At 40.0% G+C, this 18,873-nt stretch overlaps 1 protein-coding gene across 1 annotated transcript in view; it reads left to right on the top strand.

The window, feature by feature from the left end:
• The window catches only part of GRIN3A (glutamate ionotropic receptor NMDA type subunit 3A), a 166,892-nt gene extending 153,038 nt beyond the window's left edge, over positions 1-13,854 (top strand). The window contains exons 7-9 of the mRNA XM_079112225.1: positions 4,728-4,892; positions 6,246-6,322; positions 10,755-13,854. Of these exons, the coding sequence (XP_078968351.1) occupies positions 4,728-4,892; positions 6,246-6,322; positions 10,755-11,094 (582 nt within the window). The 3' untranslated portion in view covers positions 11,095-13,854. The remainder of the gene's footprint in view (positions 1-4,727; positions 4,893-6,245; positions 6,323-10,754) is intronic.
• Positions 13,855-18,873: the final 5,019 nt, after the last annotated feature.

Raw genomic sequence — 18,873 nt, 5'->3', positions numbered from 1 at the left:
AAAACAGAAAATAAAAATCTCTTGAGAAACTATTTGCTGGATGAATTTAAGGAACAGTGAGGCAGCCTACAAGATTAAGCAGAAACAAATGAGAAAGAAAAATTGCCATTAGGAAATGTGGAACAAGATCACATAAGGCTTGAGGCCCATTATATGACTCTGAAATTTACTCTACATGAGGTGGAAAGTTTTACGGGTCTTGAACACAGGAGGGACATGATATTTTGAGAGGGTCCTTCTAGCTACCATGTAGAAGACGAACTGAAAGGGTCAGGGAATACAATTGGAAAACTATTTCAATAATCTAAGTAAGAGGTGCTGGTGACATGGACCAGGTGACTGGGAGATGGTGGGAAGTCATCAGATTCTGGATCTACTCTGAACATCAGGTCGACCATATCTGTAGAGGCATATGAGATGTAGGATGCTAAAGAAAGAGAGGAGTCAAAGACGACTTTACAGCCTTTGTCCTATTCAATTACAAGGATGGAGTTTCACTATGAATGAGGAGGGTCATGTGAGAATCAGCTTTCAAGAAGAAAATTAGGAGTTCTTTTTAGATGTCTAAGTTTCAGATATCCATTAGATATCTAAGTAGAGAGGTTGAGTAGGGAGTTGAGGAATGAAAGTCCAAAATTCTTAGGAATTCTTAGGAATCATTACATATAGGTAGTATTTAAAGCCATATTCTGGATGAGAAAGTGAGAGCAAAGAATTGAAGGCATGCCAAAGGCTCTGGTCAGAGGAGGAACAACACAGGAGATTAGACAGAACAAAGAGATAGCGATATCCCAAAAACAAGCTGAAGAAAAGACACCGAAGAGGATGGTGTGATCAACAATGCCCAAGCTGCAGATACATGAATTAGGTGAAAATTGATCATTGGATTTGATCATGTGGAAGTAACTGATGACTGACAGGAGCTGCTTGACAGGTAATTAGGGCAGGGACAACAAAAGCCCGAGTTGAGTGGGTCCAGGAGAGAATGAGAGAAGAATCAAAATCAATGAATATAGAAACTGTAGAGAACTAAAGAAATTGGACAGTTGCTATATGTTGGGAAATGGGAATTGGAGGTAGAGATTAGTTGCCTAGGACTTGATCAGTAACATCTAAGGCAAATGATGAGTGAAATACTTTAATTGCATTTCTTGCTGGAGGCTTGAAAACTTGTCACTTATCCAGCCAGCTGTCAGATGTTTCAAGTGCCCACATCTGAGCAAGATGCAAAATAGAGCTTGCTCAGGAACAAAATTGCTTCTTCTTCCCCTGACCAATGATGACCTCTACATTTTACTGGAAGCATTGATGATCTGGGCAAAAAACACACATTTAATAGCAAAGGTATCTCCCTCTTTATCTGAATCTAGTCTGCTCCTATAAATGTGTTTACTAGTGAATTTCTGGATGAGAAAAATAATCATAAATGATTCTTTCCACGTCCAAGAATCCCAACCAGTTTCCCCAAGTATCACTAAAATACTGTTCGATACCTATCATTGCTTAATATCTGATGGTCAATACTTGGATTGTTTTATATGACAATCCACCAAGAATTTCTGCATAATATGAAGAATTTATGGGCTGGGACTGTAGCTCAGTGGCAGATCAGTTGCCTAGCATGTGTAAGGCACTGGGCTTTATCTAACATAGCACCACATAAACAAACAAATAAAGGCATTCTGTCCATATACAACTAAAAAAAATTTTTTTAAGTATTCACAATACCAGTTCTTTAGTGCTTATTTAATAGATATTCCTGGCTACAACATGTAAAGTATGATATCAGATACAAACTATGCTTTCCCTCCACAGTGCAATGAATATTTACTAACGTAAATTAACAAAAAATAGAATGTTAAACATAATTATAAATAACATTTTGAAAAATAAACAAGCAAGGCAATTTTTTGAATGGTTACTGACTGATGAGAGAATTGCCTGAGATAGGGTGGGCTAGAGGAAGCTTATGAAGGACTAAGTGAAGCCATGTACTATTTAAGATTTGCCCATGGCTAAATCCTGGGACAATCTTCTCTCAATGCTGGAGGCTCTGGAAGAGGTGGCTATAAGCCATCAAACGAAACTGCAGATGAAACAATGGTATTAAAAGGGGGCAAAAAAAAAAAAAAAACCCTCAAAACTTAAGTTTACTTGCATTGTTCACTTACACAGCTCTCAGCAACATGAAACCAGGCTCCTGATTGCATTTTTAGCATACTTCTGCTCATGTCACTTGCAACTGCAATGATCATTTTGTCTGCATCAGCTAAATTTTAAATATTTGACAATGAATATTCATTGCTCCTCTTCTTCTTCCCCTATCCAATGATGAGTGTCAAGTTGAGCAAGTTCCACCTTATTAGAAAAAATGATTTTACTTGATAATGTGGGGTAGATGTACATATCCAATGCATAGCACATTTAGAGATCTGTGATCCTAGGGGAAGGGCTGAATTACAACCGCAGGTGCACATCAACTGCAGCTGCTCATCTTATCACTCAGACTCAGACACAACTTAAACATTTTGGTTGGTGCTCACAGGCAGATTATAGCGGATTTTCAATTTAGATGCTGAGTTTTTAATAAAAAAATTTTTTTGCAAGTTGTTACAGTGAAGAGACAGTGAAAATTCAGACCATAAAGGAGACCTGTAAGTGGTGTTTGCTTGAGAGGTAGTGCAGGCTTAGGCATTACACAGTCTTGGATTCACACCTGGCCTGACTTCCCCACATATTAGTTTATATGATCTTGGATAATGTAATTAATCTCCATGGACCTCCATTTGTTCAAATGTGAAATGGAGGTAATAATATTTAACTTATGGGGTTATTATAAAATCATAATGTGCATATGTGGCTTTTTGGCACACATGTCAAAGGCCTAATAAAAAAGACAACTACTTCTATTAATCTATTAGTATGTGGGTATAAACAACAGAAGTTTAAAGAAAGAAACATGCAATATAAGCTGAATACAATCTACTTATTACTGAGGTAATCAGAAGAAAATGAGACTAATTACTGTTATGCACAGAAAAATAGAGGGACAAGTCCTGTGTTCAAAGACAGGCTGTCTTGTTGTAAGTAACATTCATTTTTCTTACTTATCTTGGCAATATTTTTGCTAAGAAAGCAGTGCTCGTCTGTCTGTTCAGAGTTTTACTGAATGTCTGATGATGTTAAAGTCCAAAATGAATTTCCCCAGTTTTTTCTTTATCCCATAGCAATAATAGCTCATTGGATATCTCTAATAGCCAATCCTGTTCACGTTACAATAGACATAGTCTAAGGACTACTTTCAATACATTTGCATATAATTCCTAGAGGTTAAGTTTATGTAATTGATCACCACTTGTACAGAGATGTCCCAGAAAAAGTCCTGGTACCTGTGTAGTCCTGAAGGCCCAGTGCACCTCCTCACCAAACCCCCTCATAGACCAGCAGGGTCTAGGCATCTGCCTTTATTCTGAGGCCGCTGCCTTGTTTTCCTGCCTGTATCTCAGTCTCCTAGAGCTCTGAGCTCCTCAGCAGCTCTTGTCTTTCCTTCTCCGGTAATTTTAATGCTGGTCTTTGATCTACAGTCTTTGCCCAAAGTCCTATCATGGAGAAAGAGAGAATCAATGAGCCTGGCTCCATCTCCCAGTCCTGATCCCCAGGTAGACCTCCCAGAGCACCCAGTGCCAGGACCAGACATGCTTGGCCTTTTCTCCAGGACTGGGTGAGAAGAGTCAGGGAGAATGAAATAAAGGAAACACTTTACATAAAATAGGAGGACACTCACATCAGACAGATAAAGGAGTCAAAGTGTGGCTCTGGAGACATTTTGCATAGTTTGACCTAGTGTTAACCCTTCTAGCCATATGACCTTAGACGAGTTACTGTACTTCTCTGTTGCTGTTTCTTTACCTAAAAAGTAGGAATAGTAACAGTACCTACCTCACAGATGGTTATAAAGATTAGTCAGGTTGCTACATTGAGAAAGTACTCAGAACTCTGTCTTACACATACTAAGTGCTAAATAATTATCAGTGATGATGATGGCAAAAAGCTTCCACAAATAACACCCAGTTCCTTAGCATGGCACCCAAGCACTTACACAGTATGTTTCTTTAACTACAAAGTGGGCATTATAATGCCTATCTAAATGCAAAATACTTGGCAAAAAGTTTGCAACCAATAAATATTAAGTTCCTTCTTTTTCTTCTCTACAACTGCCTCATTTCATGGCCTGGTTCAACTTACTACACTTCTTTGGTCTATTTTCTTATCTGTAAAATGAAGGCATTGAACTAGAGGATTTCCATTTTCCCTGTCAGATTTAAGTTCCAAAACTACTCAAAGCATGTCTTTTCCCTTTATATCTACTCATCCTCTGTCCCTGAGAGTATCTTTTTCCTTCATAGCTATTCAGAATTTTAAATTGTTTCAACTCTGTCTCTACTTCTCTCAATCTCTAAGCGACAGTAGGGTAGTTAGCACCCAGGGCCTGGGCACAACACCAGGTGTTATTTGTATAAGATTAATATAGGAGTAGCACCCCAGGGATTGTGCCTTGTCCCCACTCTCAGTCCAGCACTGGCCGAAGTTCACTGAGCACATGAAGGAATAGTCTCCAGCTTTCTTTGGATCCAGAAATGCAGGAGGCTGAGTCTAGAAAAGAAAAAGTGAATTGGCATTCGGCCACGTGGAGCGTTGCATTCATGGCCTTTCCTGTTTTGTCGCAGACTTTGCAAATGGGCATCAAACATTTCTCTGGACTCTTCGTGTTACTGTGCATTGGATTTGGTCTGTCCATCTTGACAACCATTGGTGAGCACATAGTGTACAGGCTGCTGCTACCACGAATCAAAAACAAATCCAAACTGCAATATTGGCTGCACACCAGTCAGGTGAGTGCTGGAGATCTCTTGCTCCACTGTTCTTATATCTCAGAATTCCCCGTATGGGAGGATCTAGAGCCCTATGTCACACTGACAAATGGCAAGCCCCCAAAGAACAAGAGTGTTATAGGCGTTCTCAATTAGAAGACAGATTTTCTTCTGTCCCATTGATTCACCTTCCCCCTAAATTAAGCAATCCCAGTGTCCCTTCCTTTCCTATAACCCTCCACTACTGCTCATAGTAGAAGAAATAGAACTGTTTTCAATGAGGTTTCACTTAAAGGCGGGAGTCTAAAAAGATGGTGTGAAAATGTATTACCCACAGACTCTTTTTTGCCAAAATTGAAACCTATTAAATGAGTTTGAGGTCTCTGTTTCCCTTTGAGTGACTCCATTTGCCCTGTTCTGTTTTAGTGTGGCCCAGAGGTGTGAAGGTCTTCTTAGCCTGCTGGTACTCAGGCAGAGTTACTAGTACCACAGTTCTTTCATATAATCCAGACACCAACACACAGATGTACAGGGAGGACGGAAACCCTTGGCAGACCAACCATTCTGACACTCCCTTATGTGTCCCTCCCATAATTCACTGCAGAAAATTGGTATGGAGACCAAGATGTTGTCAGAAGTATCTTATGATAAAGAGGTTCTCACAAATAGAGTGATTTCACCCACCTGGGTGAGGAGGGTGGACAGTCCTGGTTTCCCCACTCATGGGATTCCTCTACCTGGACGCCCCAGGCCACCTCTCACCAGTGAGGCTGTACATTTTGCCTCTCTTGACCCCATTCATCTATTCTCTTGCTGACCTCCTGGCTTTCTTAATGCTGTACCTGTTTTTCCTACATAGAATACTATCATTGGTTCAATTACAGTCGAACCCTATTCTTCCTGCTTCCTTCCTGGGAGTACTTGGTCTCCTAGGTGAATTCCACAGAAAAGTGATCTCCATTGTATGCCAATGTGCTAATATGATTAGTTTAACTCTCAGGAGTTATGTTTATCTTGCCAAAAAGTAGGAACAAGTTTTTGGTTCATTTTTAGCAACTGTACAAGGCCTTGCTCCATGTGAGTTATGAATGCACTTCTTTACCTCACACACCATTTTTGAATCCAAAACATTTCCAAACTTCCTAACAGATCTCTTTTTCCCCCCTCCAAGTAGAATAATAACCTATAACTAAAATTCTTGTTATCTTGAGTTTCGAGGCTGAATGTTGATATATTTCCAGGCATCTTTGAAATTTGGTTAAAGAGGCCAAGTTTTGTAGAGACTAGAGACTCCATTAAATCTTGAGCAGTACTTTGTCCCCTGACCCGTGTGTTTCTAATGATCTTTACCTATGAATCTGTTCTTTCCACCAGAGATTGCACAGAGCATTAAACACATCATTTGTAGAAGAAAAGCAACAGCGTTTCAAGACCAAACATGTGGAAAAGAGGTAAGAGGAGGCCAACACCAGCTGTCTTTGTACTTGCTAAAATAAGTTTAGAGACATAACTGAGAATCCATGCCCAAAAGGGGAGTTATGTCTAAATAATCTTTCAGATCAAACCAGGACAATTTGTTGATAAACAAAATCAATATAAATACATATATTTTTAGATAAAGTAAAACACACACACAGGCACACATGCACAGCATAGGCAAAATACTGTCATGGTGAAAAGTGCAGGTGTGGACACTGAGTCCAATCCTGTCTCTACCACTTACAATATGTGTGGCCTTGGACAAGTTATTGAAACTCTCTGTGCCTCAGGTTCATCTGCGAAACTGAGAAAAACATTATTTATGTCCTAGAGTTGTTGTAAGGATTAAATGAGATATAGTTGCAAAACCCTGAAATTGAATCAAATGGCTCACAAATATTAACTATTATTATGTACAAAATACAGTTAAGACTGAATTCATGAGTGCTACAGGCAGTTAATTTCATGTGATATTTTCTTCTGGGTATGTTTCTATTTCCCACCCTTTCCAGCACTCCTAGCAATATTTGAAACATACAACAGACATGTCCTTCCTAATCTACTTCCTTAGATTTCCACCCTTAGAGCTCCCTAGAAAACAGCACTTTGTTAGTAGGAAGGAACAAGCATTACATGCATGGATGACATTTGAAACTTCAAACTCCACATATTCACTGCGGTCACCTGTGCATGACTGTTGCCTCATTCGTGATGACTGAAGATGTCGGAAGCATTCCTGGTGGCCTCTTTGCCTGTGCCTAAGGTTGCCCTGCTGGTTCTTTCATGTGCCCAGAGGCCTCACATGGGGTATCTGCTCTGAGTAACTCTGCAATCCATGGTGTATCTCAGCTTCAAAGTATAGTTTTCTGGGTAGTTTCGAAATCTTGATATTCATACCACTCACTGATACAGAAGAAAAAGGGGTGGACAGCATGATTCTTTTTCATGGCTGTATCTCCTAGGGGCTGCTGCAGTCCCTTCCCTCCAGGTCGCCTCTAGCTAGTCGGAATCATTTCCATTGTCCCTTAGAGCCTCTCTCTCCAGTCAGAGAGCACTGCCCCCTCTCAGTCTCTGGCATTCTCCTATCACAGTGCAAGTCTGTCAGTGACAAGCTGTAGCCTAATCAGGTTACAGCTCTTCCATGTCATGTTACATAGATTTTTCTGTAATTATTTTTAACATAAAATTTTAATGAGAGGAACGCAAGAAGACACAGCAGCAGCAAAGATACAGTCCTGCAATGACAAAACATTTGTTTTTTACAGCAATAATAGAAACAGGAAGATCAGTGATCACATCTCCAACTGTGATGCCGTTCTTATTCACATCTATCTCACCTCAACCGAGAGTCAAATGTGTCTGTTCACTCAACTTGCCCAATTTCTTGGCAGATTTCCTTCCTGAATCCCTTACTTTGAGACGGAGCTAAGGCAGAACACATCCTTGCAGCTGTGATCTAATTAGGCTACAGCTTGTCACTAACAGACTTGCACTGTGATACCAGAATGCCACAGACAGACAGGGAGGCAGGGAAAGGGGACTGGAAAGAGAGGCTCTAAGAGACGATGGAAATGATTCTGACTAGCTAGATGTGACCTGGAGGGAAAGGACTGCAGCAGCCCTATAGGAGATACAGCCATGAAGAAGAATCATGCTGTCCACCCTTTGTCTTCTGTTAAGAATGAGAGGTGTGTCGTGGGCCCACATTTCCTATACCCACCTCCTTACAACCCAACACCTGCCACCTTTCAACACAATGAGCGTTTGGGATTACACAGCGGCCCTGTTTCTTTTGAATGGTCGAGTGGAGCTCTGAACCTCAATGTTACATATTTGCTCCATAGAAACCTGTTTTGCTCATTTTTAGTGTGAAATACCACTCAATCACTGGTCCTGTTACACTCTGATGACTGAGGAAGGCTCAGTATAAAACACAACCTAACCATTACTGAGGTCAAGAGTCAAGAGTACAGCACACTCATTCCTTACATTCAGCAGCTGTCACCTCCCATTCACTGGTGTCTGGAACCACACATCAGTGATCAGACCACAGTGGTGCTCGCAACTAGAGTTTGTCACAGAAGGGTTCAGCTTTTGTTTATTCTTCTATATATTCCCAGATAGATATTCAAAGCTCTGGAGACAACCAGATTATTGACTATCTCCACCTACCTGATAACTGTAGTTCCCCAGACAATCCAAGAACGCAAGTAGATTCTCTACTCTTAAGTTTTCCCCACTATCAAGTATCTATGGTATTCAGGTTGGGTCTGCCAGTTTAAATTACACTCTTCCTCATTGAGTGAATTAAATAATAGAAAAATGAATGAATGATTAACATGATCTTGAGGAAAGGCTTGCAGAAATTTTGGGCCCTAGTATGGAGGCTGATGTCGTTCCTTTTTTTTTTTTTTTTTTTTTTTTTTTTTTTTTTTTTTTTTTTGATGTCGTCCCTTTTTAATTTAACGCAGAGAAAAAAATGGATATTGAAAGAGATTATATATACCATATAATAGATATATATATATATATTTCTTGATTTATTCAACATGTGAAAAATTAAAGGAACCCTGAGGCCAGAAGAAAAGTTATCATTATATCTTCTCTCTGATTAAAATCTAATGTCAATGGAGCTCTAAAATGGGTTCATTAAAGAACTTTAACCCAGTCCAAGACATAGGAAAACAGAACTCTGGTGCCTTCTGCTCATTAATATGAAACAAACTAAGAGAAACATTAAAGAATTAAAGGGCAGTTTGGTATGTCTGTGTGCTTTAATGGCTTGGGGAATGCAGCAGGTGGTTTTCACTGTGTGAGAAATTGTCCTAATACTTAATGTTTTCAACAACAGTGAGTTGCTTACTAATCTATGGGTCAGCTGGGCAGTTTGCTGATCTTAGCCAGACTTGGCTAAGTTGAACTAGGCCTACTTATGTCTGCAGCCAGCTTGGGGAGGGGGAGAGTAACTAAAAGCTGTCTGGCCTATGATTGGTCTCAGCTGGCTAAGTGGGGAGATCAAGGACTCTCCACATGGTCTGTCATTATCCAGCAGGCTAATGTGGACTGGTTCACATTGTAGCAGCAGGGGACTAGGAAAGAAATGCTTCTTGAAAGCTTAGGCTTGTAACTGCCACCCTTTCTATTGGCCAAAACAAGTTATAAGGCCAGTCCTCATTCAAAGAGAGGGTAAGCATCCTGATAGGGATGGACAGCCAAGTTCCATGACAAAGAAGCATGGATGAAAGCAGGAATGAAGGATCAGATCACTTTCCAAATCTACCTCAGGGCAAAGCAGAAGAGAATCATTCTACTCAGTCCTTGTGTTTTTGTTCTCAACAACGTAAATGCATCAAGACTTTGTCACCCTTCACCTTGCCCTTCCTCATCCTGCTTCCCTATCTCCCTGGCAAGTAAAAAGGAGTAGTCAGTTTAGTAATGTGGATGGGAGCAAAAATACAAGGATTTACTTTCTGTTGCATTTTGCCCAGACAGCAAGAGTAGTCATAAACCTCCTCAGTCTTCTCCTAGGGTAAAAGAAATCAGCAGTTCTACTGTTTAGGGCTCTAAAATGTTCTTGTAGTGAGAAACTCTTCACAGTGCATCCAACTGTTGAAGTGTATTTCAGAAACAAGATCACCTTCCTCCTGTACCTATCTAGCAATAACTTTCTTACTGTCTACGGCCACTTCTCCACAATGGTGAAAGGAGCTACAATGCAAGCCTGAAAGAGGAGCACAGATCCATTCTACTTGACTTTCACTCACAGCAAGAACCTGGGGCTTTCTTAGTTTTTTGTTTTGTTTTGTTTTGTTTGTTTTTTTATTTTAAATATCAGACCTGACCTGTCATTCTCAAACCACATAAAAATATTCCTATAGTAAAAAGCATTTTGCTGAAACCTGTGGCTTATATGCTTTTATTCTCCCCCTAACCAAGTAGTAAACATCTGCATGGCCCTGTGGGACTGAGATGAGCCATATAATTATATCTATCAGCAGGCTGATGCTTGCAGGTCAACATCTGAATAAACAGACTTTCACTGTTACTGACGCATCATCTTTATAGTCACAGGCTATTCAAGGCAGAGTTGTTTTCTGTGCTTCCCCTTCAGGAAGGCACCTAAGGTTCTTTACAAAACAATGTGCCACACCACATTCCATCAAATGATTCCCTATTCCATTTCCAAAGCACATAAGACTAGATAAAACCTTGAACTTCAGTTGAAAGTTCATGGCTCCTATTGTCCCCACAACCCAGCAGCAGGCAAGTCTGTCAATGGCTTTGTAACTTTGTCTTTAAATGCATACTCAGCTCTGTATTCATGTAGGAAATGGCCAGCAGGTGGAGAAGAGCACTTGGAAAGCTGCATAATGGAAGTTGAATTTGACTTTCTTTGCTTCCTAGGTCCAACATCGGACCCCATCAGCTCATGGTGTGGAATACTTCCAATCTGAGTCATGACAACCAACGAAAATACATCTTTAGTGATGAGGGAGGACAAAACCAGCTGGGCATTCGAACCCACCAGGACATCCCTCTCCCTCCAAGGAGAAGAGAGCTCCCTGCCTCACTGACCACCAATGGGAAAGCAGACACCCTCAACGTAGCTCGGAACTCAGTTATGCAGGAACTCTCAGAGCTGGAGAAGCAGATTCAGGTGATCCGCCAGGAGCTACAGTTGGCTGTGAGCAGGAAAACTGAGCTGGAAGAGTATCAAAGGACAAATCGGACTTGTGAGTCCTAGGCGATCAGGCTGCTCCCCCTCTCCCAACTCCTGGCCTTCCTGAGCCCTTGAGATACTTTATAATGCTCTTTTGTAAGGATGGACAAAGGTGGGAGAAACTGAGATCTAGATCTTCTAAGGGGCAAGTCTGCTCTCCCCAGACTAATATGCAGCAAAGATTTTTTCCAGGCTCACCCCCTAGGTCTCCAGGATTGAAGGCTTTTTCATAGCAGGAGCCTAAAGTTAGGAGTAAACTCTGTATAAGGGACGCGTGAACAACCAGACAACCCCAGTTCCTGTTAACCTTTCACCAGGTGCCACAGTAATATTTCCAGTTTTTAGCCCTTTCTCTGCACTATCAACCAGAGATAAAATTGTTACTCATACCTGTGTCTTACTGGGTTGTTGGTTTTAGTCTTAACAGAGAACAGAATTATCCAGGGTTATAACTTTTGATACAACTCTCCAATCTAGATTGTACCCACATTCTGAATGGGGAGCAGGGTAAGTACTAGAGTAACTTGAGGGAAAGGGCATACTTAAAAATTAAGCAAACTCAGTATCACTGCAGGTAAGGATTGACTGGATCAGGCAAGAACCATGCTCTTGAGAAAGATCTGGATCTCTGACCCCATCCTAACATTTAGTAAGAACATGTTTACATGACACTATGAAAAGGAATAGGAACGTGGGATAGAGGTCAGGCAAAGGGAGCCTGAAAAATGCACACCATGCTTTTACAACAAAATCTCTAGGCCAGAAAGGCCATTGGCTAATGAATGAATAGATTATACTTCTAATCTAACTAAGTATTTCCACTATAGTGCGTGCCTTTTATAAAGGAAATGAAAGAGAAAAGCAAAGCAAGGTTAGGGTGAACTAGGGATATCCTGCTTATTGCTTGTGAATAAGGGCATGTGAACTGGACTGTGGGTGAAGGGAAATGTTCTGCACATCATATACTAGGTTATTTTCAGATCAGCAGTCACCTCCCAGCCATAGGAATCCAAAAAGAACCTCTAGCCCGAGAACATCAGGAGGTTCAGCATTTAGTAGTCTGTACTCTGCGTACCTATATGGATATCACCAAGTCAATCTCCCATCCTTCACACCCACTCATTTCTGAGGAGCTAAGAACAGATTTTGGTCCCTCTGCTTATCCTCCAGGCCCCATCCAATGTCCCCCAAACACTGATATAGGTAACATAGCTTCCCCCTTGCCTAGGCATTTTTTTTCCCAGTGATAACACCTTGGGCATGCAAAAAGGAAAGGAATATGTGAACTCCAGAACTTCAGTTCCCAGGCATTAGCATAAATGAGAATTCATTAAGAAACTCCTTGGAATGCTGATTGCCAGGATCCTTCCCCAAAGATTAAAGGAGTGAGGGTCTGGAGGTGACTTCAGAAACCTAGTGTTAACCAACACTCCCAGGACACATGCAGGGGGTCCTAAAATTACTCTGGAAAGACACTACTCTGGAAGTTGTTTGGCTGCCCTCATGAATTGGGAGAAGTGAGGAAAGTCTTTTTGAGAATTTTTTCCTTAACTTCAGCACACATCTGCTGATTCACCTTCTACAGTGCACCCTGACCCTAGGCTTCCTTATCATCAATTGTTGCTTTATCCTTTCAATATTCATTTTTCCATCCTGATCAGTCTGAATATCTACAATAAGTTCACAGCACTGGCCAAGCAGTATGCAGGTCATTAGAAAGGTCCAGTTTCTCCCCTATTTTTCTGGATACTATGTCTGCAGTTTCACCAAGAGCTACCCAGTGCTCTAAGCACTTTAACTTATAATTAGATAACAGCTTAGCAATTAGTTAACTGACCGAGAAAACCCGGGAGTGCTGATAAACTCAGAGATACTGATAAGGGAGGTAGGAGGGCTCCAAAGTTGACTTGCAGTCAACTTCCCAGATGAAACAGTTCAACAATGAGGGATCAGGTGAGCCCAACACAGAAAAGGACAGTTTGCTTTGAAGTATCTTCCCGCTCCCCACATCCTCACCCTAGGCCCAAAAGCTGCCTTTGGAAGATCATGTCCCTTGGCCATCCCCACCCATCTCTGACAAACAAGCATACCTAGAGATTCTGCCGCCATGCCCTGAGCACCCCTGGACATCTGCACAGCATGGAAGGCTGATGTACAGGTGTACCTCAATTCATGTAACAGCCATGCTCTTAATGTACGTGGACATTTTTGTAACTAAACTCATATCGTGATTATATCGAGAAGCTGACTCTTTAAGGGAACCCAGAGGTGAATTCTTTTGTAAAGAATCCTTTTGTAATGCAATTATCCCTTAATTTATCTGTTTTGTAAGTTTGGATTTTTGTATATCAGGTTTACCTTAAGCTTCTCTACTGAGGCATTCTGAGCGGTGGCAATCATACCACCTTATCCACAGAGTAAAGGACCAGTGCACACTCCTCAAGTATCTTCTGAGGAACTACCTGGCCAGAATTGTGGCCAGATGCAGCGAGAAGCAGTAGGGGGTGAAGCCAGGCTTATTGCTGTCAATATTGCTTGAAATACTCCCAAGTCCTGGGCAAAGAAAAACCATAATTGCTTGTGTTGAAATGAAGCAGTCTTCATGTTCAGTAGCAATGGTTTTTTAAATGGTAGTAATTGAAAAGTGTTTTGCAATTTGTGAAACAGTGTATTGTGTTTTGTAAAAAGACTTCATGAAATGGTGGGTCCTTGAAACTCTTCTTTCTGTTGTACTCCACATTTCTTCTCTCAACTTCCCCCCTTAGGCTCAAAAAAAAAGAAGAAGATCCAACAACAAAGATCAGAAGCCTTCAGGTGGAAGGTTGCATTTTTTGGGAAATTAGAAAGAGCTAAGGGATGATAGCTACCTTGCATCCTTTCATTGGCTTCCATTCCATGAGATCAGGAAAGACCTCCATTCTCTTACAAGCTCTGGTACTGGGAAATCTGGCATATGGCAAACTATATCCCATCCTCCAAAGGGGAAATCCTGGCACAGTAAGCACATACAACAAAAATGGAGATGGCTTCTTGGTTCGTGTAAATAATAAGGGCCCCAGAGTGTGTACACCACGAGGTAGAGAAAGGCGATTTCTCCAATACATAAAAAAAGGTTTAAAGAAGGACTGGGACAGCCAACTGAGGCCAGCCACAGAGCCCAATCATTTGAGGTCTTTAATGTGCATGGAGGTGACTCGCCATTATTCACGAATCTTGCTAATGCACAAACCCTATACAGGAGCTGCTGCTTCCCTTTCAGCCCAAGAAGTGGTAAATGGAACAAGAGTCAAGTGGAACAGTGCTGTGATCTGGGAACAAACGTCTCAGTGTTGGTGCTAGGTCAGTCAGAGCCTTGCAGCAAGTTAAGCGCTTCCTTGGTGTGGATATAGAATGAAGGGAAAAGAAACTACTTTAGAGCCTCTTTTCCTCCCAACTCATGTTTTGACAGGCAAACCAGAAAATCCCAAGGAATTGCTTTCTAGCCATTAAAACCACTAACTGCACTGTTTAGTTACTCTTTTTTCACCCAACTCAACAACTCATCTAATCTAGGATTCCCTCATTCTTCTCTTTAATTACTGATCATTTTATGAAAATAATGTACTTATAAATATTTTCTTAAGGTTTGTGAAGAGTATTTGCATTGTGTCTTCATTTTAATGTGTGCAACTGCTATGCTCCAAGAACCAAAAGCCTGTCTTGTGAGCATCAAGTGAACAGGCTGTTTTGCTCCAGCCACTTTATTGTACAACAACGTGGATGGACAAGATGTCCTCAGGTCTTCTCCATCTTCAGTTTCTATGACTGTGGAATAAATGTTCAGATAGAAACTTTACTGCTGCCATTCTTTGGGGATTCAAGCGCTGACAAGACACCAGTTCTTCCTAATAGGAGACTCACTAATGCTGAGTTATGCTTGTTTTCCTTGGTATAGTCCAAAGAAGTTAACACAAAATATATTAAGAAAACTCAGAGTCCAGGTACGGTGTGGTAGAAGTGATGTACTTCATCAGCCAGAGATATGCTAGGAAAGAACATAAGACTCATAGATCTCTAAAAACTGTTCCCTAATTGTCTTTATGTAGTAAGTCAACAAACATTTGCTAAACAGCCTCCACATGCAGGCCAAGTGCTGGAGCTATTATAGAAACCAAGGCAGGTAAGGTCTCTAATGTCAGACCTTCTCACAATTGATCCTCACCATTTATAAACAGACAATACTATAAAAGCTAACATTTACTCAGCACTATTATAGACCATGATCTCATTTAATCTTAAAGATTACAATCCCATGAGATAAATACTTCAGATGTAGATAAGAGACCTCTAGTTTACAGGTGAAAAAACAACAGTCAGAGAAATTACTTAACTTGCTCAAGGTCATACAGTGGTGATAGTAGTAGTAAGAGACTCATTGGCAGACAGTGCAGCCATACAATATTGTCAGAAGTCTGATCATTGCCCCTTTAGTCTTTCTGTTTTACTGTCCTCAGTACAGAGAGGGAACAGAGAGGGAACAGAACAGAGAGGGAAACTAGTAACTGTACCTATATTGATCCATTAAACTAAAAAATGTAGCCCCTGTAGTTTTACAAAAGTAGTGTTTTAGCACCTGTAATTTCAGTTTTCTAGTCTAACTGAAAACTGGCACAAAGACCATTGCAAATTGCTGCAGTTTCGGGCATGTTTGTAGCTTCTGACAATCATTTTCACTGCTGGCAGACTTACTGTTATGAATCTGCTGGACTGATACAGTCTTCACAAGTTGTTATAACCAAATCAAATCTCATAAAAATATGAACCCACTATAACCTAATTTGACTGCCAGCTTACTCTAGGATGTTTTGCATTATTCAGTTGTTCGTTTTTCAGATGCCTATTGTGAGCCAGGCTTTGGGCTAGCTGTGATAAAAACAGACAAAAGCAGATTCTGATACCACGGACCCATGGAGCTCAATGTAGTGTGGGGGAAACAAACTGGTAACATAACAATGTGTACTCTGATAAAGAAATGGACATAAAGAACCAGGTATAGTGGTACATGCCTGTAATCTCAGCAGCTCTGGACAAGGAGGCAGGAGGATTGCAAGTTCAAGGCCAGCCTAGGCAAGTTAACAAGATCTCCATCTCATAATAAAAAGGGATGGGATGTAGCTCAATAGTAGGGTACCCCTGGGTTCAACCCCCAATATCACCAAAACAAGCTATAAGGAATGGAAAGAAAAGCAGAAGCAAGATTATTGTGCTTAACTGGATTTGTACCCCAGAGACTATGGGAATTTTACTTTCAAGGATTTTAAACTGAAGAGGGATACATTAGAAAATAAGATCTCACCACTAGGTGGAGCTGGCTGTCACTCATATGCAGTGAGCAAAGCCAACTTTTTGATGTTTTGAAATGACTTAGTCATGACATCATTTAACCAGAACACAGAGACTAGAGATATAGGCATACATAAATCATATGGATTTCAGAAAGAATATCAGTCTTATTTTTCCTAGAAATAGGGTGAAAATGAAGATAGAAAGAAAAATTAACCTCTCAGTTTCTTTATTGGCAACAATAAGTTTATGAGATGTCAGGCACTGTTCTAAATATCTCCCAAATTCATTTCATCCTCAATATGATCCTATGATGTAGTCATCATTTAACAGATGAAGAAACTGAAGCAAGGAGGTAAAATAACTTGATCATAAGAGGTTGAGCCATTTGCAAGAAAATGACCACATAATACATTTAACACAGTGCCTGAATCACAATAAACATTCAACAAAGGCATAATATGATTGAGAGAGCAGGAAGAAATCTAAGATTCTTATGGTTCAATTCTGCTCTGTAAGATGTGCTACTGGAACTCTCTATGCATGAACAGAAATAAAAAGCAGTCTTAATTTGGGGTCTGCCTACTTAGAGCTGTCAATGATAAATATGCTGGGTTTATGAAAGTCTTCAGAAAAACTTCAGAATTACTCAGAAAATACCTTCATTTCTTATATTCCTGATAAGTAATGTACTAGTATGCATCTCCACTTAGTATAAAAGAAAAGTAGAGGTCTGATAATCACATTTCAATTTTGTGATTCAGCAGAGTGGCCCTGAAGTCTATTTCCTAGTCTCTAAAATAACGACATGGCCTGAGGTTCCTTTCTGCTTTCACATCCTACCTTTCGAATCATTTGACTCCACAGATTTTAGTAACCTGAAATTCTGAGCTTAGCATTATTATTAATGGGAATATACTGTTGTTCCAGTTTTGTCCACAACTTTCCTTACAAGAAAAGAAAGGTTAACCTAGAAAAACAGAAGCTTCAGTTATCATGGCTGCCTCTACAAAGGGTTCAGTCTCAGAATTCATACTAATTCCTTTTGTTATCACCATAAGATAAATTTAAAATGCAATCAAAAATATTAGGATAAACCAAATTTGAAGGCTTATTTCAATATAAGAGGAAAGGAAGTTTCCACTTAAGAGGGTGAAAAAAAAAAATCTGAATTCACACAATGGCCCAACAAAGCACACTTCTCAAGATCTAGCAGCAGAAGCATAGAGCCAAATTAACCCAAATAATGGAAACCCTTACTGAGTACTATGTGCCTCTGCTAGATGGTGGGGATTAGATTAAAACACTGTCCTTTTCAAATAAATTTCAATAATTGTGAAGTCTTCTATAAATAAGAACTTAATAGCTAATATTAGGAAGAAACCAAACTTGTGCTGAAATCCCTAACGGATAAAGCTTAATTTTTCTTTGCAATGGGACAATTACTATCCCAAACTTTAAGATCTAGGAAATTTTCAAGTATTTTCATGCTAAGAATTTCCTACTGTGTAAGTCCAATCCAATTGACACAGAACCTACCAATGTTCTATTTACTCTCAGGTAACTTTTATCGTAAGTCAATCAGGAATACTTTTGCAAGAGTAACCAGTTAAAATGTTTCTGCAGACCCACTGGGACTTGAGTTTACCATCAGTCAACTGATAGTCCTCAGAAAAAAACCTTAAGGAACAAAATTTAAAGGATTTCCACAACAGCAAATGATAATGGGAATAGAGACTGGCTTATAGCTTCCTATTAAAACAAGCATGTCCATCCCCATGAGTCTAGAAGACAGATGATGGTTTCTTTATTTTCTTCACAACATCAAATTATACTCATCACACAAGTGGCAGGAACATCATTCTATAAGCACAACTCTTGCCCCTGAAGAACAAGGATGCCCATGGATCTGGACAGAGAACAAGAAATCCAATGGTGATTCATGAAAAATGCAGTAGTTAGCAGAAACAGCTCAATACCTTTGAAAAAATCTCTACAGTAAAGAAGAACCAAATCACATTGCTGAATGCCTTAGAGTACACCTCATTTTGATCAAAATTGCTAAAATGTTTCCAAGGTAACAATAAAGGAAAGCAAAACAGTAATTCATACAAGATCTGAATTTTTTTTTTTTATTTTAAATTGAGAAGCCTCCAGTAGTTCTATAATCATCTTTGAAATTGGCATTTATAGGCATTAAAGAAATAACCCTTATAATGTTTTTATGGACCTAGAGCTTGATTTCTAATTTTGGGGAGACTGTGAATTTTCCAAATTCCTTTAAAAATCAGGGGAAAAAAATCTAAAAATATTGTACATACAACCCAAACCATATGATGTGCAATTTGGGGGTATTCCCAAAGCCCATTCAGTACACTCTTCTGGAGTGAGAGAAACTGGACTGTCCAAAAAATCACCACCATTTTTGGTCATTATCTGAAGTGACAGAGAGCTGTCTTTTATGTTATTTGGACCTCGACT

The sequence above is a fragment of the Sciurus vulgaris genome (assembly GCF_902686455.1).
Source record: "Sciurus vulgaris genome assembly, chromosome: 15".
NCBI classification, from domain to species: domain Eukaryota; kingdom Metazoa; phylum Chordata; class Mammalia; order Rodentia; family Sciuridae; genus Sciurus; species Sciurus vulgaris.
The sequence above is the reverse complement of the archived record's forward strand: the minus strand, read 5'-3'. Positions and strand labels throughout refer to the sequence as shown.